Source organism: Oncorhynchus nerka, linkage group LG28 (genome assembly GCF_034236695.1).
Source record: "Oncorhynchus nerka isolate Pitt River linkage group LG28, Oner_Uvic_2.0, whole genome shotgun sequence".
Lineage (NCBI taxonomy): Eukaryota > Metazoa > Chordata > Actinopteri > Salmoniformes > Salmonidae > Oncorhynchus > Oncorhynchus nerka.
In genome coordinates, this window is record NC_088423.1 from 71984367 (window position 1) to 72008253 (window position 23887).

The window sequence follows — 23887 nt, forward strand, 5'->3', positions numbered from 1 at the left end:
GAGGCCACCAACATCACACACACTGCCACACTCATCCTTATTTTAAGATGCACTATGCAGAAACGCTCCGCCATTTCCTGGATGCTAAAATTCTAATAGTTCACCTAATTTCAGTTTATGTGACAAACCAAGCAGTCATTGTGTAGAGAATCATTGTTCCATCTAAACCGCTGTGAAATATCTTTTCAGTTACGCAAAGATTGTATATTCAGCTGTTTGAAGCTGGTGTACAAAACCAAAAGTAAACGAGGCAAAAAACTTAACTTCCGAACGAGAAGCATAGAAATAGCACACATTGAACAGATCTACCGCTTATTAGACTTGCTTTCAATGGAAATGAAAGATCTATACCTCACACTTCCATGTGAATTTGGTTGGGTTGCCCCCTTTCAGAATCTTGTTCCTCCTCTCTTTCTCTGTTTTACACTAGCTAATTTTCCCTCCCTCCCTCCCTCCCTCCCTCCCTCCCTCCCTCCCTCCCTCCCTCCCTCCCTCAGTGCCTCTTGTAGTGACCTTGCAGCCCTGCCCAGATGTGAGGGCAGAAGTACCAGCTACTAACATAGGATAGACAGCAGCCTGGTGAGAAACCCTTCTCCCACAGTATGTTGAGTCACAACCCCTTAGAAGTGAGGAAAGAGGAGGAGACCAGCAGCCCTGCACTCCAACCAGCCCTCAGCCCTGAGCTCTAAGCTTCATACGCCCAGGGGAATGTAACAGACAGAGGATGCTTGGCGAGGAGAAGAACCTGAGCAGGTCGAGCCCATTCCATTCCTCTGGTCTATTATACAGACTTGTTTGGCTGCGGAGGAAATGCGCTCCAGCCTGACCCTGGGGAACTCATCCAATCAGCTCGCTATCTCCTGAAAGGGCCTCCATAATAGTGACATTTTTTCACCTCGTCAATAAAGAGTTGAAAGCCACCCTCCACCCGCTACTTGACCGTTTAACTTCTTCCTGAAAAGGCCCTTTCTTTCAGCCTGCCTCTGTGTCTGACTGAAATCAATAGAAGTGGAGCAAGGAATGAGGCCGATCAGGAAGGTACATTACTGGTGTTCTCCTTCACTAAGAGGCCTGGCAGGCAGCAAAAGACGGCTGCAGAGCCGGCGGGCCTGGCCTGGCCCACTCATCCAGCACTGGGTCAGGTGCAGGCTGCTGTGTACATACGGGCCAGCGCTCTCACACAGGCCTCTACACACGGGCCAGCTCCTCCACAACGGTCACAGCACAACAAACAACAATGAGGCTACACATTCACAGGCATGCAGACAAAGTTGTACACATTTCATATGTATATGTAGTATTCACATACACACCCACACACACAAACACTTGAAGACAGACAGACTTGAAACAAGCAGACACATATGCCACGATGATAGATGTATAAAACATAAAGCCAAACTATCTTCCTATGCATTCCGACTAGCCGAAGACAAAGCCTCATGCACAGCAGCACAGAGGCTGAGATATACATTAGTGGGTGGGAACACCCAGCTTTGTCTCTAATGATCATTGCCTGCCATGATCCATTTAGCAGCTGCGTTCACACATCATCACATGTCTGCAGTGATTGACATAATGGCGGCAGAGTGAGAACAAAATGTCTCCCAATAAAGGAGGGGGGCTGAGCAAGAGAGGTTGCATCTACGATCCAGCTGAAATTAGCTCAGTGCTTTGTTTGGTTACGCTGCCTGAGTTTAAATTGATTTCTGTGTAACGCACTCTCTAACAGAGAGGGAGAGAAAGAGAGAGAGAGAGAGAGAGAGAGAGAGAGAGGGGGGATAGAAGGGAAGAAACAAAGAAGGGGGATGTCAAAATGAAATTACAAGGAGAAAGACAGACGTGGGGAGGATAGAAAAAGGGAAGCAAATCAATCGAAGGAGGATAGAACGTTACAGCAGTAAGATAGCATAGCATGCACTGTAGTGTGAGAGCTTAAACACCGTCTGGCATTAGGCTGTGAGGATCAGTCTCACACCCCTCCGAGCTGACATCACTCTCTACCACAGGGAACATGACCAGGGATTACAGTTCATTACATCTAAAAACATGTTCTGGTAATGAATGGGATGTGGCTCGCCTTGCATGTGTTACAATAACTACTATGTTTCTCTCCAGTGTGTGAGACTCATCAGCCGTGTGTGTGTGAAAGAGAGAGATGGTGTGTGTGAGTGTTTATGAGTTTGTGCTTGTGTACATTTGTGTATAATGTGTGCGTGCTGTGGATATGTGTATATGAGCATGCATATGTGTTTGTGTGTGTGTTTGCGTATGTGTGTGTGAGCTGTTAGTTTATCCCAGTCCTGATGATAGGAGCAGAGCAGAGCTCAGGGCCAGTACTGTGGAGGAGACCCCAGGCTGTGTGGTACTCTCTGTTACTCCTCTGTTACTCCTCTGTTTCTCCTCTGTTACTCCTCTGTTACTCCTCTGTTTCTCCTCTGTTTCTCCTCTGTTACTCCTCTGTTTCTCCTCTGTTACTCCTCTATTACTCCTCTGTTTCTCCTCTGTTTCTCCTCTGTTACTCCTCTGTTTCTCCTCTGTTTCTCCTCTGATACTCCTCTGTTTCTCCTCTGTTACTCCTCTGTTAGTCCTCTGTTTCCCCTCTGTTACTCCTCTGTTACTCCTCTGTTTCTCCTCTGTTAGTCCTCTGTTACTCCTCTGTTTCTCCTCTGTTTCTCCTCTGTTACTCCTCTGTTACTCCTCTGTTTCCCCTCTGTTTCTCCTCTGTTACTCCTCTGTTTCTCCTCTGTATCTCCTCTGTTACTCCTCTGTTCCTCCTCTGTTTCTCCTCTGTTACTCCTCTGTTACTCCTCTGTTTCTCCTCTGTTACTCTGTTTCTCCTCTCTGTTACTCTGTCTGTTTCTCCTCTGTTACTCCTCTGTTAATCCTCTGTTACTCCTCTGTTACTCCTCTGTTTCTCCTCTGTTACTCCTCTGTTAATCCTCTGTTATTCCTCTGTTTCTCATCTGTGACTCCTCTATCTCTCCTCTGTTTCTCTTCTTTTTCTCCTCTGTTACTCCTCTGTTTCTCCTCTGTTTCTCCTCTGTTACTCCTCTGTTTCTCCTCTGTTACTCCTCTGTTTCTCCTCTGTTACTCCTCTGTTACTCCTCTGTTTCTCCTCTGTTACTCCTCTGTTAATCCTCTGTTACTCCTCTGTTACTCCTCTGTTTCTCCTCTGTTATCTGTTTCCTCTCTGTTACTCCTCTTTCTCCTCTGTTACTCCTCTGTTTCTCCTCTCTGTTTCTCCTCTGTTACCTCCTCTGTTACTCCTCTGTTACTCCTCTGTTACTCCTCTCTGTTTCTCCTCTGTTAGTCCTCTGTTACTCCTCTGTTAATCCTCTGTTACTCCCTCTGTTTCTCTCTGTTTCTCTGTTTCTCCTCTCTGTTTCTCCTCTGTTTCTCATCTGTTACTCTGTTTCTCTGTTACTCCTCTGTTTCTCTGTTTCTCTCTGTTACACCTCTGTTACTCCTCTGTTTCTCCTCTGTTACTCCTCTGTTACTCCTCTGTTTCTCCTCTGTTACTCATCTGTTTTTCCTCTGTTTCTCCTCTGTTACTCCTCTGTTACTCCTCTGTTTTTCCTCTGTTACTCCTCTGTTTCTCATCTGTTACTCATCTGTTTCTCCTCTGTGACTCCTCTGTCTCTCCTCTGTTTCTCCTCTGTTTCTCCTCTGTTAATCCTCTGTTACTCCTCTGTTTCTCCTCTGTTACTCCTCTGTTTCTCCTCTGTTTCTCCTCTGTTTTTCCTCTGTTACTCCTCTGTTACTCCTCTGTTTCTCCTCTGTTTCTCCTCTGTTACTCCTCTGTTACTCCTCTGTTTCTCCTCTGTTACTCATCTGTTTCTCCTCTGTTACTCCTCTGTTACTCCTCTGTTTCTCCTCTGTTACTCCTCTGTTAATCCTCTGTTACTCCTCTGTCTCTCCTCTGTTTCTCCTCTGTTTCTCCTCTGTTTCTCATCTGTTACTCCTCTGTTACTCCTCTGTTTCTCCTCTGTTACTCCTCTGTTACTCCTCTGTTACTCCTCCGTTTCTCCTCTGTTACTCCTCTGTTACTCCTCTGTTACTCAACTGTTTCTCCTCTGTTACTCCTCTGTTAATCCTCTGTTACTCCTCTGTTACTCCTCCCCTCCTTACCGCCACCAGTCAGGGGACAAGAAGCTGCTTCCTGACGCAGTTAATTAAAAACACAGCATTAATTAGACAGACATCTCTCACCACCACCTCCACCCCCTCCACCCACCCCATTCTCCACAACAAGGCCGGCTGGAGCAGCTGTGTGGACCAGACTGTGTGGTTTGGGCCGGTGTCAGGGTCTGGAGCTGAAGCCAGAGAGGGAGGGGACAGGACGAACCACACACCCCAGAGGGAGGAGGTTGACTCTGGGTCACAGAGGCTGAGTTGGCTGGCCCTGATGGATGACAGCTGGAGTCTGGCTGTGCTCTGGAGATAGTTACACCGCACTCTGCTCATCTCTAACCTCTATGTAGATCCGACTCATACATACCCTGAACCAGTGAGACGGAGGGGAATACCGGTCATAGTAGGCCATTATGTATTTACAAGTTTCAGGCATATTCTCAGGCAGATTCTCACAGGGTGTAAAACAAGCCTCACCCAAGGACGCTACACTTGGCGTCACAACCAAGTCCTTAAAAACCTTGCGTCCGAGCTCGAGGACAAGTGAGCTGCCACCAACTCCCTACCACCCCCAGCAGCATCACACCCCTTATGGACGAACTTTGTCCGCGAAGGGGCTAAACCACCGAAGAGCGGCTCTACACCATTAGAGCGAGACCAGCTGCGCTTGGCCCGCGACTGGAAAATGCTAGCTGACATTGGCCGGCAACTTGTGTTTCCTCCGGAGATCGCAACCACCACCCTAAGACTTGACATGATGCTCTGGTCCCGTTCGCTCAAGACGGTCTTCATCATTGAGCTCACAGTACCCTGGGAGGACTCAGTAGATGAGGCTTATGAGCGAAAACATCTGCGCTATGCCGATCTAGCTGCCGAAGCACGGCATCATGGCTGGAACACAGAAGTCCGACCAGTGGAGGTGGGCTGCAGAGGTTTTGTGGCAACATCTACAACCAGACTGCTCAGAGACCTGGGAATTAAGGGCCAGAGCCAGCGTTCGGCAATCAAAGCTGTATCGGAGGCGGCAGAAGGCAGCAGTCAGTGGCTCTGGATGAAGAGGAAAGACCCCAGCTGGGCCCCGAAGTGAGAGGGCCAGGAGGTATGCGGTCAACAATGCTTGACTCAGGGAGGAGGACGCCCCTGCCATGCATAGTCCCATGGGATGTTGGCTATCAACAACAAGGCAACTCCTATGACTAATTGGGAATGGGACGCAAGCGTAGGATTGATCACCCTGTCGCTGGCCGCCTTTGGGGAGGGTGTATAGTGTGAAAGGCCGAAATACCCTAGGAACCAAAGGTACACTACTGACGATGTGCTCCCCAAATTTCACCAGGCTAACTGTTCATTAACTCTTGGAAGTGCTTGCACAAAGGATAGTAACATCTCATCCTGTGTTATTGGAATCAGTGTAAAGAACATATGATTCTCAAAATATGCCTCAATAAGGCCTCTAGTAAAAATCTGAGTCAGCTACATGTATCTGGGTCTGTGAGTGACATGGTCCCTCTGTAACATTTCCAAGCACCTGTCCTGTCCCACTGTAGATACAGCAGCCTGCTGGAGTTGCTGCTGCTGATAGTACTGCTCCCCTGTATTCCTTAGACAGTAGCAGTGACGAGCTGTGTGTGTTCCCTCAGACAGACTGTAGTGTGTGTGTGAGTCAGGAGGGAGAGGCAGAGGGAAGCCCAGGCTGTTCCAAGATCTCTGGTCCCTTATGGCTGTATGACAGGGACACAGAGATCCCCATGGACAGCTGCTGCTCGCCTGCCTGACTGCCTTGCCCGCCTGCAGGTCCCCTCCTGTTTGCTCATACTGAGGTGGCAGAGGAGGGAAGAGAGGCGGGAGCAGGGGCGGTGGTTCCCCGTGCCGGGGATACCCAGAGGGAGTGCTGAGGGTACACGTCAGCCAGGCCAATGCCAGTGTAGTGCTACATTGGCCAGAAGGCGGGCACGAGGGCGGGTACAGCGACGTGCGAGCCTCTCCCTGCCGAGGGAGGAAATGATACGACAGCGGATCGCTAAGAGATTGGCATTGACTGCGGCGTGCTAATTTATGCAAATTAAGGTCTGAGCCCGTGGGAGAGGAAGGGGTGGGGAGGCGGGTGTCGCTGTTTGGCTGGGAGCCAGCATCTAGCAGGGAAAAGGTTAAAACAGCCGAGCTGCGCTACATTGGAGGTTAGGAAAGTTCTGCTGTGTGAGCCGGGAGCGCCATGACGCGCTGGGAACAATGACAAAGGCAAACAGAGCCCCGTCCACGCCAGCCTTCTCCTTGGCAAGGCGGGCAGACAGGCGACCAATCAGTGGGCACGCTGGCTCACCCCTACGATTGGCATGGCCCCCCTGCCGCCCCTCCTCCCCTCCCCGCTGCTCCGCAGCTGCCCAGGATGATTTTGTAAACATTTTGCCAGCGGATCAATAGCCGTATTGATCAACAATTGTGAGAGTGATCTGTCTAAAACCCAGAGCAGCCTAGAGCTCAGAGATGGGAGGAGCGAGAGAGAGAGAGGCTGCGGAGAGGATGAAGAAAGGGAAAGAGAGAAAGAGAGGGAGACAGAGGCTGCAGAGAGGATGAAGAAAGGGAGAGAGAGGGATACAGAGGCTGCAGAGAGGATGAAGAAAGGGAAAGAGAGAGAGAGAGGGATACAGAGGCTGCAGAGAGGATGAAGAAAGGGAAAGAGAGAGAGAGGGAGACAGAGGCTGCAGAGAGGATGAAGAAAGGGAAAGAGAGAGAGAGACAGAGGCTGCAGAGAGGATGAAGAAAGGGAAAGAGAGAGAGAGAGGGAGACAGAGGCTGCAGAGAGGATGAGAAAGGGAAAGAGAGAAAGAGAGGGAGACAGAGGCTGCAGAGAGGATGAAGAAATGGAAAGAGAGAAAGAGAGGGAGAGAGAGGCTGCGGAGAGGATGAAGAAAGGGAAAGAGAGAAAGAGAGGGAGACAGAGGCTGCAGCCACAGAGAGTGGAAGAAGAGGCAGAAGGGAGAGAAGGGGATCTCAGAGAGAGAGGCAGACGGAGGGCTGAAGGTAGGGAGGCACATTTTGGACGGCGCAAGGCGAGCAAGAGAGGCCATTGCGATTGTGGAGAAATGCGTTGTAATCGTTTTCTCGTTAAGGGAGGGAAGGAGGGAGGGGCGACTAACGAGCCTGGCTCTAAGTATGCAGGGTAAGTGGCAGATGGTGAGACAGGGAGAGAGATTGCCACACATGGGGTAACTGGTGCCTGCACTGGTTCGGCCTGGTGTGTGTGAAACCTACTGTGAGTGTAAGTGTATGCGCGTGTGTGTGTGTGTGCATGTGTGTGCGCGTGCGTACGTGCCTGCGTGCGTGTGTGTGTGAGGTTGCAGGGGTATGGGGAGTCCAGTTGAGTTGTGTTGGCCTCGTTCTGAGAAAGCAATACGGCTTTATTTATCACTGATTGCTTTTTAAATTTAATTTTAATTTCTTCTCTCTAGGAAAATAAAACGCCTGGATGAGAAGCACCAGTAAATAGATTTGCAAATGTCTTCTCAATTTACCCAACGACGACTTGGGTCAGAGGAGGCCCAGAACATACAACAGTCATCAGTGACAACCAGGAGGCTTTATATTGGAGCAGAAGGGCATTCCTTGATGAAGATGGTTGAAGGCCAAACTGAAGGCCCATATCCATGGAATTGCATCTTTGAGATACAGACATCAGGACAGAGGAGGACTACGCTAAATGTAGGATGCTCCACTCAGTATGTTCAGATACTGTTACACTGAAAAAAAAAATCGACATCCTTGGAATGATGGACTTTGGACTATTGGGCGTCTGGTCATGGAATTGAAAGTCCTCACTAGGGTAGAGACGGTTTTCCTCTGGAATAATGAGATATTTACCTCCTACATTAGATGGATAGGGATGGAACTTGGATTCTGTTTTTTTTTAATCCATTTTTGTATTTTGGGGATATATCTATTTTTTGTGGTCAGGCATGAATCCAAAAGACATGCACATGACCAGCCTGATGCATTTTCACCATTTTATGGAGGTGCTGGTCTGGATTGGCAGCACAATGGATGTACAGCACAACGCTCCAAGGCTTAGCACAGAGGAGGACCAGTCACATGACCCAAAGGGAAATCAAGTTTTTATTGATTGATTTTAAACGTGTTTTTTTTTAAATCCCATGCATAGGAGTGGATGTTTGGGGACTGATTCACCATAATATCGAGGACAGACTTTGTATGATGCTGCCCTGAGACCTGGCCTACTCTGTGCAGGATAAATACTTGTCTTAGGCAGTATTGAATCCCTGATCTCAGACCAGTGGATATGACATGCGCTCTGATTGCTGCCTTCCTGTGTTCCAGAAGGAGCCTGGGGAAAAGACTGAACGTTGTGTGCTGCAGGAGCCAGAAAAACCTGCATAGAGTTCTAGTTACTTATTTGTAAAGTCAAACAGTCAAACTATAACAAAGATAACAAATAACAAACACAATACACAACCTCCACAATAAGAAAACCTCCTATTTGTCCTTGCACTTTGAGCCTATTTGTTTCACAACATCTCAAGGACATTTAGTGAATAATATGTCTATCATTGAAACGCGCTAACATGAGACATTAAGACTTTAACAAGCTTTACACCCCTCAGAGTAAACAGGAGAACTGTCCGCATTCCTTAAAGACCCTGTCGTGTTTCTTCAATACACGCTAAAAGTAGTAGGCCTGGAACAATGGCAAAACATTCATTGCCACAAATCTTCTTCATTTGTTGACCGTACCATATTCATTTGGTTTATTTGTCCGTGCTGAGCTGTTTAGAAGTTGAACTGTTTAGATGTTGAAGTTGAACTGTTTAGATATTGAACTGTTTAGATGTTGAACTGTTTAGATGTTGAACTGTTTAGATGTTGAAGTTGAACTGTTTAGATGTTGAAGTTGAATTGTTTAGATGTTGAAGTTGAACTGTTTAGATGTTGAAGTTGAACTGTTTAGATGTTGAAGTTGAACTGTTTAGATGTTGAAGTTGAACTGTTTAGATGTTGAAGTTGAACTGTTTAGATGTTGAACTGTTTAGATGTTGAAGTTGAACTGTTTAGATGTTGAAGTTGAACTGTTTAGATGTTGAAGTTGAACTATTTAGATGTTGAAGTTGAACTGTTTAGATGAAGAAATCACGGTGAGGCTTAACATTGAGAGGGCACTTTCTATTCTCTGCTAGGTTTATTCTAAGGGGCATCAATGGCTGTTCACTAAGTGGAAATAATGAAGAACATACTCAATAATAAATAACAAGACTACAATCAGATGATGAATCATGAAGAACTTAATGTGGATATTAAATGCAGGTTTACATTCAATGGGGCATAATTACTGTTCACGGAAATAATGAAGAACATACTCAATGTAAATATTACTACAATCAGATAAGGCTGAATCATGCTGATTTTAATGTGGATATTACTGCCTTCACGGTCTCTGTTACATTTTAATGTGGATATTACTGCCTTCACGGTCTCTGTTACATTTTAATGTGGATATTACTGCCTTCACGGTCTCTGTTACATTTTAATGTGGATATTACTGCCTTCACGGTGTCTGTTACATTTTAATGTGGATATTACTGCCTTCACGGTCTCTGTTACATTTTGATGTGGATATTATTGCCTTCACGGTCTCTGTTACATTTTAATGTGGATATTACTGCCTTCACGGTCTCTGTTACATTTTGATGTGAATATTACTGCCTTCACGGTCTCTGTTACATTTTGATGTGAATATTACTGCCTTCACGGTCTCTGTTACATTTTGATGTGAATATTACTGCCTTCACGGTCTCTGTTACATTTTGATGTGGATATTACTGCCTTCACGGTCTCTGTTACATTTTAATGTGGACATTACTGCCTTCACGGTCTCTGTTACATTTTAATGTGGATATTACTGCCTTCACGGTCTCTGTTACATTTTGATGTGACTATTACTGCCTTCACGGTCTCTGTTACATTTTAATGTGGATATTACTGCCTTCACGGTCTCTGTTACATTTTAATGTGGATATTACTGCCTTCACGGTCTCTGTTACATTTTAATGTGGATATTACTGCCTTCACGGTCTCTGTTACATTTTAATGTGGATATTACTGCCTTCACGGTCTCTGTTACATTTTAATGTGGATATTACTGCCTTCACGGTCTCTGTTACATTTTAATGTGGATATTACTGCCTTCACGGTCTCTGTTACATTTTAATGTGGATATTACTGCCTTCACGGTCTCTGTTACATTTTAATGTGAATATTACTGCCTTCACGGTCTCTGTTACATTTTAATGTGGATATTACTGCCTTCACGGTCTCTGTTACATTTTAATGTGAATATTACTGCCTTCACGGTCTCTGTTACATTTTGATGTGGATATTACTGCCTTCACGGTCTCTGTTACATTTTAATGTGAATACATTTCTTTTCATTTGATTGATGTAATGTTTAATTTCACATAAAGAGAGTTTTCTTTCTGTTTTAATCAACTATATTATTCAAAGGCCTGGACAATCCAGAATGTTTCAAGTCTACAGTACTGTCTTAAATCTTTGTCGATTTTGTTGTTGTAATTTAGTTTGATGTCTACCCACACAGCGTTTACATCAGATGTTAATCTGCAGGGGAGACATCAAATCTAAATTAGTATTCAATTAACAGGTCAGTCAACCCTACCTAATCAACCAATTAGACTGTTTTGTTGGAACAAAAGGCAACAAAACACAGTGGCCCCCTGGGAGAGGAGGAGAAACACATTGCAGAATAGTGACAGCGTAAAAGAGGAGATTCTGCCAGAGAAATGGAATAAAGAGTGAGGGGAGGGGTGAAAGAGAGAAAATGAAAAGAGGAGAAAGAGGGAGAGAGAGGGAGGAGGGAACATGTCTAGAAGAACAGGGGAACAGGTTTTTATGGAAATTAGTGACGACGTGAAACATAAACGTACGTGGGTGTGTGATTTGGGGTTTGGGGTGGTGAGAGTGTCGATATCAGAGCCTCTGGCAGGGTGTGTGAAGAAGAGACACAACTGGATTATGTCAGTGAAACCCTGGAGGGAGTGTCTCTCCTCTCCCCATTTCATACACTCTCTCTGGGATCTCCCTCACAGGGAGTGGTGGAGGGCTGCCCTCTCCTAGAAGCACCAAAGGCCCAATCAAACCTTCCTAACCACTGCTGTCGTCCCAGACTTTACACAGCACTCCTGTTGTCCTCTTTATACTGACACTACATCTCATCTGCTTCAGAAATGAAAAAGCTCTCTCCTTAGAGAGAGACGGTCAGAGACTTGGACCTAACCTCAGTACAACGATCATACATGAACGTTGTGCTGAAAAGGAGAGTTTGAAGAAGCAGGAGGCAAGAACAGCAAGAGTTTCATTGTGTGTATTCTTGTGTGTTTGAGTGTGTAGATAGAGAAATACAATACTCACTTTATATACAAACTAGAAAAAAGTCAATAAAAACATCTGATTTAAGTAATGGATAAGAAATAACCGCCAAGCGGTAGAATGATGTTCCCCCTGAACTGTATATTGTCAGTCATTTATGGCGTCTACTGTGTCAATAGTAAAGAGCTTTTTGTAGCCCCATTCAGTCAGTGAGTGTGATGTGTATTGGGAGTGTTGTGTTGAAGTGGAGGAGGCAGTCCACGTACCGTCAGGCCGCAGGAGATCAGAATGTTTCAAGCGCCTCCCTCCTTACACAGTGGAACTGAACCTGAGACAGACAGACATACACACACACACACACACACACACACACACACACACACACACACACACACACACACACACACACACACACACACACACACACACACACACACACACACACACACACACACACACACACACACACACACAGGGAAACAGAAAGAGAGAGAGAACAGAATGTCAGTACACAGTATCCTCACTCCAGGAGTCCTCCTCAGTCAGAGCCAGTGCAACCCGACAGCGGGGGGCTGGATGTCAGCTGACGGCAGAGAGTGAAGCTCCAGGATACAGCCAGCAGGTGCAGCCTGGGAGAGAACTCTCTGGTTCTTTGTTCCCTTTTACCTACACTAGCTATCTTCCGTAGCCTCCATTTCCTCCTCAGCCCCATCCTGAGATCTGACAGGGAGATCTAGCACTGGCCAGAGGGGAGCAGGGCCCCAGAGAGGAGAGGAGAGAGAGAGGAGAGAGGAGATGAGTGGGAATAAGAGAGATAGGAGAGGAGAGGAACACCATTATTGTACCAGTAAATGCCAGAGCAACCCCATCTAATTGTGCCATTACTAATTCATGTTTATTAATGCAGTGATGTATGATGGCGCCTGGTGACAGATTGTGGCTGTCTGGCCCTGTTGTGGAGTGCGTGTAGTGTGAGGGAGGGAGGGACATGGGGAGCGGGTGCTGGGGGGTGGAGTGACATGTAGATGTGGCGTGTGTGGTGACAGTGCCAGGTTGTATGTGACACTGTGGTGATGACGGGGCGGGTGGTGGGTGGGTGGGGGGTTGAGTAATGATGGTGCTGATGCCTTCCCCTGGCTCTGTGCCAGGCCCCTGTTCCCCAAAGCCATGGCCCCAGAGCCCCTCAGCACCCCCGGGCACACACACACCACAGCAATGGTTTTCACTGCCACACAATTAGCAGCGCAGACGATTTGTTTTGTCGTGATAATCACCTCCGGGCTCTGACAAGCCCCACGACGACCCCATCCCTCTGTCACTCAATACCAGTGACTCAGCAGGAGAGCGTGAGGGAATGTGAGGAGGAGAGGAGGAGAGGAAGGGAGGTGAAATGCTGGAAAGGATTACAGGAGCACTAGCAGGACCCGGCTCTGTGGATCAGCACTTTTTAAGAGATCTTTGGGGGCCTGTTGGCTGAACGGTGTTCGCCTACCAGGAGGAAAGGCCAAACACAGCCCAGTTACACTTTTATAGAATGCTTTATGGAAAAACACCCCTGACACACACCTCGGCGTGGCAGCTCGGTTTGTCATCCGGCCCATGGGGCTCCGCTGCCCCTTCACATGACCAGAGCAATGACCTCATAGGGCAGCCTCCTCAACAAGAACAGGCCACACCTAGCAGCTGCACTGCTCTCTGGGAAATGAAGTTTAGTCGGTCACTGTGATGTATTTTGGCATCAAAATGCTATAAGACAACCACCTTTGAGATATCTAGCCACAGAGAATACTAAATAGGGATAGCAAAAAGCTGGGAAAGAATGTACTAGAGGCGTCCCGAGTGGCGCAGTGGTCTAAGGCACTGCATCGCAGTGCTAGCTGGGCCACCAGAGACTCTGGGTTTGAGCCCAGGCTCTGTCGTGACCGGGAGGTCCATGGGGCGACGCACAATTGGCCTAGCGTCGTCCGGGTTAGGGAGGGTTTGGCCAGAAGGGATATCCTTGTCTCATCGTGCACTAGCGACTCCTGTGGCGGGCCGGGCGCAGTGCACGCTGACCAGGTCGCTAGGTGTACGTTGTTTCCTCCGACACATTGATGCGGCTGGCTTCCGGGTTGGATGCGCGCTGTGTTAAGAAGCAGTGTGGCTTAGTTGGGTTGTGTTTCGGAGGACGCATGGCTCTCGACCTTCGTCTCTCCCGAACCCGTATGGGAGTTGTAGCAATGAGACAAGACAGTAATTACTAACAATTGGATGCCACGAAATTGGGGAGAAAAAGGGAAGGAAAAATAAAAAATTATAATAATATATTAGAAAACATGTTAATGTTTTAATCAAATGTTGTTCCTCTCTACGTATATATATATTTTTTATACTTCTATTAAAATGGGCTTGTGACTTGAGGAGAATCAACACAAGGTGCATTGCAGATTATTTACCCAGAAAGAACACCACTTGATATTCCGTTTCTGGGAGGGAGCAGATTTAAAACAAGATGTTGTGATGTGATGGAGGAGCGCAAAGCCTCTATCTGTGAGCAAATGAAGGTCAAAGGCCAGCTCAAACCCACGTGCATATCTTATACATATTCATAAATGAGGCCCATCAATCTCTGTAGGCTGCAGGGGCTGAGAGGAAATGTGTAGGCCCCAATAATAAAAACGGCATACGCCTTTGATAACAATGAAAATGTGCTGACATCAGAGAGGCTTTATGGGCTGTACAATGTCTGATGGACCCTCTCTGATCATCACTGAAACACAGTGAACAGTAGCAACGTTATTCAACGACGCGCTAAAATGGTTACACAGTCCACAGGGGACGTTATAGAGATTAAATCAAGGGGGGGGGGGGGGGGGGTCAGAGAGATGTACGCACGCTTAACACCTGCTAAATTAAGGAAAGTTGAAATCGCAGAGTACTTTTTTTATTTGATTGACTCTACCGGAGTCATCTTAACCATCAACAGATTGATACACTCCCTGGAGTTAGTGTTGATAACTGGAGTTGATTGGGACTGAGTACTTTTAACTCCACAAGTGTAAACAGAAACAGGGAGTTAAAATGATGGATTATCCACAGATGTGCGAGGGGCGTCATTGTCATATTTCCCAGCATGCTCTGTTGTAGGTCGAATTTTAGAATGGTTTATTTTAGTATCTGTGATTTCACATGTACATTGATTGTTTTTGATCTGATGTGACACAATGATACGGTCTGTAACATACATTTTCCTAAAATAATCTAATCTCTTATTTTGAATGTAAATTGTGGGTGATGTAACATTTCTGGATATTCTCCCTCTTAAATGGATACCAATTGAGCTTGGATGTCATATTGCAAGCCTCCATAATATGACACAGTAAGAAATCTGCAAATGCAAACTCTACACCTTTAATTCTCAAATGGGAACATATAATCCCCAGAAATAGCGTTGAGTTTTCTCCATAGGCGTTGAATTAACTCTTGCGATTATATTGTGAGAGTAAACATTACTGTGAATAATTAACTCTAGTATACTGAACAACACTTCAGAGAGTTGAAAAGGTAACAGAGTTATTTTCAATTAATACGGTACAGAGTGAAATGCAAAATGCAACACTAAATTGAACGTTTACAACGCTGTTGCCAGAGTGTGTTTAACTATTTTTTAGACTGGGACCAAATGTTATCTGAGGCAGAGTTACATTTACTTCAATTAGAGTTATATTTACTCTGTCATTTTTACTGTGCAGGAGTGTGTGAGTGTATCAACTGTGGATCTGTTGGGGCGGTATGCAAATTGGAGTGGGTCAAGGGTTTCTGGGATGATGGTGTTGATGTGAGCCATGACCAGCCTTTCAAAGCACTTCATGGCTACAGACGTGAGTGCTACGGGTCTGTAGTCATTTAGGCAGGTTACCTTAGTGTTCTTGGGCACAGGCACTATGGTGGTCTGCTTAAAACATGTTGGTATTACAGATTCGGACAGGGAGAGGTTGAAAATGTCAGTGAAGACACTTGAAGGTTGGTCAGCGTATGGTTGCAGTACACATCTGGCTCTGCGGCCTTGTGAATGTTGACCTGTCTAAAGGTCTTACTCACATTGGCTACGGAGAGTTTGATCACATAGTCTTTCGGTACAGCTGGTGCTCTCATGCATGTTTCAGTGTTATTTGCCTCGAAGCGAGCATAGAGGTAGTTTAGCTCGTCCGGTAGGCTCGTGTCACATGTGCATGTGTCTGTGCGTGTTTTTTGTTGTTGTGCATAATGGTTGATGTCTCTCTTTTTGGCTAGTTGATGGGGTTGGGTAAAGGGAATCACTGTATCTGTATATGTCTGGAACAGTCAAGTGCATATGTCTGCCAGAATAGTGCATGTTCCTCAGTTAATTTTTTCCCCCTCATTTTCATTAAATGAGCAGCTTGAATGTTCCCAATGTTAAGCACACTTGAAAGAAGACAAAAATAGTAATTATAATTCCTTGCTTTAAGTGGTCTCCACGGGCAGCGTAGGGTATGCTGTATTTCCTGTAAACATTGGGAGGGAGAAGGATGAGAAGAAGAGAGGAAGAAGAAGAAGAGAGGGAGAAGATGAGAAGGAGAAGAAGAGAAAAAGAAGAGAAGGAGAGAGGGTGAAGAAGAGAGGGAGAAGGAGAGAAGGAGAAGAAGAGAAGGAGAAGAAGAGAAGGAGAGAGGGTGAAGGAGAGAAGGAGAAGAGAAGGAGAGAGGGTGAAGAAGAGAAGAAGAAGAGAAGGAGAGAAGGAGAAGAAGAGAAGAAGAAGAGAAGGAGAGAGGGTGAAGAAGAGAGGGAGAAGGAGAGAAGGAGAAGAAGAGAAGGAGAAGAAGAGAAGGAGAGAGGGTGAAGGAGAGAAGGAGAAGAGAAGGAGAGAGGGTGAAGGAGAGAAGGAGAAGAAGAGAAGGAGAAGAAGAGAAGGAGAGAGGGTGAAGGAGAGAAGGAGAAGAGAAGGAGAGAGGGTGAAGGAGAGAAGGAGAAGAGAAGGAGAGAGGGTGAAGAAGAGAGGGAGAAGGAGAGAAGGAGAAGAAGAGAAGGAGAAGAAGAGAAGGAGAAGAAGAGAAGGAGAAGAAGAGAATGAGAGAGGGTGAAGGAGAGAAGGAGAAGAGAAGGAGAGAGGGTGAAGAAGAGAGGGTGAAGGAGAGAAGGAGAAGAGAAGGAGAGAGGGTGAAGAAGAGAGGGAGAAGGAGAGAAGGAGAAGAAGAGAAGGAGAAGAAGAGAAGGAGAGAGGGTGAAGGAGAGAAGGAGACGAGAAGGTGAGAGGGTGAAGGAGAGAAGGAGAAGAGAAGGAGAGAGGGTGAAGGAGAGAAGGAGAAGAAGAGAATGAGAAGAAGAGAAGGAGAGAGGGTGAAGGAGAGAAGGAGAAGAGAAGGAGAGAGGGTGAAGAAGAGAGGGAGAAGAGAAGGAGAGAGGGTGAAGGAGAGAAGGAGAAGAGAAGGAGAGAGGGTGAAGGAGAGAAGGAGAAGAAGAGAAGGAGAAGAAGAGAAGGAGAGAGGGTGAAGGAGAGAAGGAGAAGAGAAGGAGAGAGGGTGAAGAAGAGAGGGAGAAGAAGAGAAGGAGGAGAGAAGGAGAGAGGGTGAAGGAGAGAAGGAGAAGAGAAGGAGAGAGGGTGAAGGAGAGAAGGAGAAGAGAAGGAGAGAGGGTGAAGAAGAGAAGGAGAAGAGAAGGAGAAGAGAAGGAGAAGAAGAGAAGGAGAAGAGAAGGAGAAGAGAAGGAGAAGAAGAGAAGGAGAAGGAGAGAGGGTGAAGGAGAGAAGGAGAAGAGAAGGAGAAGAGAAGGAGAAAATCCTCCTGGTAACAAAGCCATTATATGTGAATGAGGCTGGTGGGGACTGGGCTGACATGACGCCATGCCGCTCTGTGTGATTGTGCTCTGCATGAGAGCATCCAGAACATTCCACACCCCTTAGCGCACACATAAACACACGCACACAGACACAGACACAGACACACACACACAACCATGAACCTAAAAATGAAAGACTTAATGGCCAGCAGAAATATCACTATAAGTATTCATTTACATTATTCAAAAGAATATGAGCTGATAACCAATCATTTCATATTCCCCTCCCCTATTTATTGTGACATTTTCCAGTGAAACTGGAACCTCAGTAATATGGGGGTACTTCACATACGTATATATAGCTTTTTTCAAACACTATGTCCTGCTCTCAGTGCGTCCATGCAAGAAGGAGGTGTTACTGCTCATGGTAATGCAGTGGCTCTAATGGCCTTGGAAATATTTAGCTTTTTCTGAAACGCCATAAAACAGCTGGAAATCGCAAGCTTCCATCCAACATATGTCAACAGCAGGATGTAGTTCCTAAATATATGAATACATGAATATTTCTATTTTTTTCCACCCAAAATATGAGGCCAAAATGATCCATTATGATGCATAAGGGTACAGAGAGAGACAGAGAGGTGCATGGGGCGAGGCTGCTTTAAATGATATATTTCCATGATTGGTTCATTCTTTCCACTTCCTGTCCATTGTGCCATTGCAAACGCCATTGTCTGTGCTGTGGCTCTGTTCATGGCTCTGTTCGGCCTTCAGAAAGGCCGTCCCCTGGGAGCTCTGCATCTTTTATTAAACAGGGCTACAGCCCAGCTTATCTAATTTAGCAGCCCTACTGTCTCAGATGGAGAAGGGCTGGCCTGGGTGTGGGGAGAGGGGACTGGGTAGTGGGGTGCCTCATTCAGCCCCTGGGGGGGTGAAGGAGGGGGGGCGACCTATCAGACACCTCGTCACCAAGCTTTCGGACTGAATCACAATAGAGCAAATTACCTTCTGCTGACAAGAAAAAATGAACCCGGCGCTCGTATGAAAAAAAAATAGGACTGTCAGGGAGAGGTGACACATTGATTGCTTAGTATGCGCATCCTGGAGGCTGGGGTTCAGACCCTCCTCCCTATTTATATGTAGAAGAGGCACAGCAGCGAGGGAAGATGAGAAATTGAAATGCCATGTTAGATTGGGGGGGCCCCCTCTCAAGCCAAGCTCCCCAGCCCAGCACAGCTCAGAACTGCCTCACTGTGGTCCAGAGGATGTGTTCTAGAGAACAGCTACGCTCATACTACCACTCTACCATTACCACACATACAGAAATGTACAGGATCACAATGGAAAAAGACAAAAGGCGCTTATTAGCATCACCAGCTACCTGAATGAGCTCTCACACACGTACACTAGGTTCCAACACAGATACATAATACTCTCTAGTGAGGGCCTGTGTATCGTCACAAGACATGACACGACCTGGTCTCTAAGTTATTTTTTATTCCCTCTCTGGTTCCCTGTGTCTGTCCCCCCTCTGTCCCCTCTGCCCCCTCCTCTCTCATCTGTGTCATGGCTCAGATGAATCAGTGTCACCGGTGTTGAGAGCACTTACTGTCAACCCCAACGCCCCAGGCCATGCCACTGATGGACACAAACTATAAAATATCCCCCCCGGGGAGGCATTGCTCAACTACTGCCCCACAGCCCCGAGCTGGAGTGCTACTATGGGTTTGTGCGCACGTGTGTGTGTGTGTGTGTGTTTGTCAGAGAGTTTGTGTGTATGTGTGTTTTGACCATGTAGGTATGGTTTGTGTGTGCAGTCCTGTGTACAATAGTGTGAATTGGGGAAGAGGAATGGCTGGGGGTGTATATCAAGCTAGAAAAATGTCAGTTTGTCATGTCAGAGGATAATGCTCATCCTGGTTTTAAGGCTCTTGTTGTAAGAGGAGCCTGTCTGATCCATGCTGTGACTCCTCCACAGAACAAGTACCATGCTCCTCCCTTGGTCCCGCTCTCCTTCAGGATCCAGGCTCAGCCTCAGCTCTGCTCTGGACCTCAGTGGATGGATGCTGGACATCCTGGCTGAAATACTATGCTTGTCTCTTGGCCGCTATAGTGCAGCAGAAGGTTGGCTGGCTATGCTATAGATGACAACTATCAATCATGGCATCTGAGGACGCGGGTCATATCTGCTGATAAGTAGTGTGGAAACCCCCCTGTGTGCCGGCCTCCTGGCTATGGGCTGGATGGAGAAGGGTGGGGGAGGGCTGTGAGGGGCTGCAGGGCTGGATGGAGAAGGGTGGGGAGGGCTGTGAGGGGGCTGCAGGGCTGGATGGAGAAGGGTGGGGGAGGGCTGTGAGGGGGCTGCAGGGCTGGATGGAGAAGGGTGGGGGAGGGCTGTGAGGGGGCTGCAGGGCTGATGATGGAGAAGGGTGGGGGAGGGCTGTGAGGGGCTGCAAGGCTGATGATGGAGGGGGTGGGGGATGAGAGTCCTTGGGCATCTCAAGGAGGAGGAGCACAGGGTTAGAAATGGACAGAGTCAAATGCAGGTCACTGATTACAATTTTTCCTCCTTTTCTTTTGTCTTTGTGACGAGGTCAGGTGGAACTCAGACAAACACACAGCTCAATGTGGCTTAGCAGAACAGACGTGTGATCAGAACAGTTCTTCTGACAAAAGAAAGACGAAAACAAACAAATAAAACCAGCAAATACAGTAGTGTTTAAATATATACTTTTTATTTATTTGTTAGCTCTATTAGCACTCTAGCTTCAGAGAAATACCCATTAGTCCTGAAAGTGTTAGTAAGTCTATGGTCCTCAATACAGTATAAACATCTGAACTGTCATCCTATTGTCCTGAATTGAGTATCCTGTATGTGTTTGGGACAGGTACAACAGCTTCTTATAATTTAATGGTAACTTCAAATCCCTGGGCTCAATAACCTGAGTCGTATTGTAGAACTAGATTCCATCTCTGATAGCGCTCTGAGCCAGCCAAGGTAAGATGGCGGCAGACGCCTAAGCAACGTCTTGTGCCTCAGAATGAAATAGCCGCTCTGATTCTCAGATTTGGTTTGGTTTGTACAGTGCCATTTGTTGAATGCTTGGTGCGTCTGACCAAAGCCTTTCCCTGTGGTTTCGGGAGGGGAGGGGTGGTGTGCGTAGTTCCTGTCCCTGTCGGAGGGTGCAGGGGACTGAGTGATATAGAGGTGGAGGCCCTCGCTGTGACCCCTCCACCAGTAACCCGACCCCTGCCACTGTCCCCCAGGTCCCTGGGCCTGTGCCCGCCGGACCTGCCTAGGCGCCATAAAACTCATCTATAATTTCTGATGAGTGCAATGCCATCTCCACTTCATGATTATATGATATTCCTCACCTCAGCCACAGCCGATGAGGCCAGGGGGCCGTTGTCTTAATGAGGTGCCTCAGAGTTCAGGATGGGGGATGGAGAGATGAGGAGAAGGAGGAGGGAGGGATGGAGAGCTAGGGGAGCCTGTATGCACAGGCGAAAAACCAAGCGAGCCAGATTGCAAAATACCACACCAGGAGAATAATTTATCATTTGTTGCATTGTAAGACATTGCTGTCTGAGTTCACTGTGATAATGCGGCTGCAAAATGTGTAAACATAATGTACCTCAAAAGCAGTGGATGAGGAAGAGACCACAGGCCAGACAGAACAAGCCATTCCAACCACAGAGCCCACATAACAGAGAGACCAGACATTAAAACCATGCTTAGGGATATAGCCGACCACTCCTTAATACACGCATAATCAGTGATCACAACAACATCCTGTTCCTGACGAGGACCACCTACGTTAGTCAGATTCCCTGAGTGACATTCCATCTCTAGTGCATAGCTGTGCTGATGATAGTTCCTCTGGATGATATGAATAAGCAAATAACACATTTTTTCCCAGTCGTTTAATCTCTGAGCAGGGCAATTAGTTAGAATGTAGTTTGTGGGGCTTTTTTTCTGTCCTTATTATTGTTACTGAAATGTCAGGCTCTTATTTAGCTGTGGGATGAATAATAAATATGCTGTAATTACTGTCCTCAATGAGCCAACAGGCTGGATGTTTTAAGGGTGGAGGAGGGAGACTGTTTCTTTCTTTATACCACCTTTCTCTCTCTCTCCTTTCTCGTTCTCTCTCTCTCTCTCTTTAATTGGATCTTGTAATTAGTTTCTCTGATGGATCTGGGAGGTCTGAGGCGTCCTCTGCAGCGTTCATTAGCGTCCATGGCGGAGGGGGCAGCTCTTTAAAAGCTCTCCCTGTTTCTGTCCCTGCTCAGCCCAGCCCTGACAGACACAGACCAACACACTATGAGCTTAACATACTGTAGAGGAGGGAAAGGAGAGGAGAAGAGAAGAGAAGAGAGGAGAGGAGAGGAGAGGAGAAGAGAGGAGAGAGAAGAGAGGAGAGGAGAGGAGAGGAGAGGAGAGGAGAGGAGAGGAGAGGAGAGGAGAGGAGAGGAGAGGAGAGGAGATTGTCCCTTTCTGCCTATAATGTTTTAACTTCCTGCTATTAGTTTTTGTTCAAATGAGCATATGTGTGTCAGTTACTAAATGATTTTGTTTTAGAACAGGCACCAAGCTAAACAAAGGCATAAAGGAGAGAGCCAAACGAGACAGCAGGACAGGCAGATATGAAGATACAGTGACATATAAGTAGTCTGACAGCATATTGTTGTTACTCTGAGGTAACGGTTAGCAGTATAATATCAAATCCAGCTGCAGAGATCTATCCAGTACAGAGTATGATTGTTATGTGTGTGTGTCAGAGTGATCTGAGCTGGTAAAAATGTCATACATGTTCTAATTATAGTCAGCAGAGCAGGTTTACACATTCTATTTAAATAGACACATATAATGTCCAGACATACACAACCCCTCCTCAAGCACCCCAATCTCTCCCCCCCCCCCTTCCTCGTTCCTTCTCTCCGCTGGCCAGGCTACACGAGACATCTCTCCCTAATCAGCAGCCTCACCACGCACAGACTGGTTGCCATAGTAATATGCTGGCTGGTCGACATGGCAACCGCTCTGAGGTCCACTATTAAAATGATGAGAGAGAGAAAGGGAGGGAGGGAGGCAGACAGACTGTCCAAGATGGCGGGGGTGGGGGGAAAAAATATGGCAGAGCAAGAAATGGGAAACAGCAGAGAAAAATGAATAGGAGGAGAGAGAGGGGGGAAAGGGAGGGGGAGACGGGGAAGACGGAGGAGAGAGAGCATCTCTGGAGCTGTGTGCTACCTGAGGCATTGTATTCAGCTCTCCTGATAAAATGTGTCGCAACAATGCCATTAACCTAATGTATGACGTCATTTACTTTATGGCTTAGTATTTATATGTATGAAAATGCACGTGTAGCTCTTCCTAATCTAGAAAAAGGATCGTAAACTACTATTGTGTTTTAAGAGCTACTTAGATTATTATTGCCAATATACTTTAGACATACCTGAAATATGATATGAAAAAATTCATATTTACAAAGTATAAAAAGTTTTATGGACTGCAGGGCCATTATGATGATCAACAGTGACACGTGAACACTTTGTGTTAAAACGGACAAAGGGGTTGTCATTTGCAGTCTCCTATGATGAAGTCTCCTATGATTAAGTCTCCTATGATTAAGTCTCCTGTGATGAAGTCTCCTATGATTAAGTCTCCTATGATTAAGTCTCCTATGATTAAGTCTCCTATGATGAAGTCTCCTATGATGAAGTCTCCTATGATTAAGTCTCCTGTGATTAACTCTCCTATGATGAAGTCTCCTAGGATGAAGTCTCCTATGATTAAGTCTCCTGTGATTAGGTCTCCTATGATTAAGTCTCCTATGATTAAGTCTCCTATGATTAAGTCTCCTATGATTAAGTCTCCTGTGATTAACTCTCCTGTGATTAAATCTCCTATGATTAAGTCTCCTATGATTAAGTCTCCTGTGATTAAGTCTCCAATTGTTAAGTCTCATGTGATTAAGTCTCCTGTGATTACGTCTCCTGTGATTAAGACTCCTGTGATTAAGTCTCCTATGATTACGTCTCCTGTGATGAAGTCTCCTGTGATTAAGTCTCCTTTGATTAAGTCTCCTATGATTAAGTCTCCTATGATTACGTCTCCTGTGATTAAGTCTCCTATGATTTAGTCTCCTGTGATTAAGTCTCCTATGATTAAGTCTCCTGTGATGAAGTCTCCTATGATGAAGTCTCATGTGATTAAGTCTCCTATGATTAAGTCTCCTGTGATTAAGTCTCCTATGATTAAGTCTCCTGTGATGAAGTCTCCTATGATGAAGTCTCATGTGATTAAGTCTCCTATGATTAAGTCTCCTGTGATGAAGTCTCCTGTGATGAAGTCTCCTGTGATTAAGTCTCCTGTGATGATGTCTCCTGTGATGAAGTCTCCTGTGATGAAGTCTCCTGTGATTAAGTCTCCTGTGATGATGTCTCCTGTGATGAAGTCTCCTGTGATGAAGTCTCCTGTGATTAAGTCTCCTGTGATTAAGTCTCCTATGATTAAGTCTCCTATGGAACGAAGACTAGGAGCAGTCACAGTCTCAGCACTCACTGCTTTTACAACAGTCAG

General features: G+C 46.3%; 1 protein-coding gene across 1 annotated transcript; it reads left to right on the forward strand.

The window, feature by feature from the left end:
- The first annotated feature begins 22901 nt into the window (after window positions 1-22901).
- LOC135565517 (uncharacterized) lies at window positions 22902-23447 on the forward strand. Its single transcript, XM_065012564.1, has one exon. It carries the CDS (start codon window positions 22902-22904, stop codon window positions 23445-23447), a length of 546 nt encoding a protein of 181 aa, XP_064868636.1.
- Window positions 23448-23887: the final 440 nt, after the last annotated feature.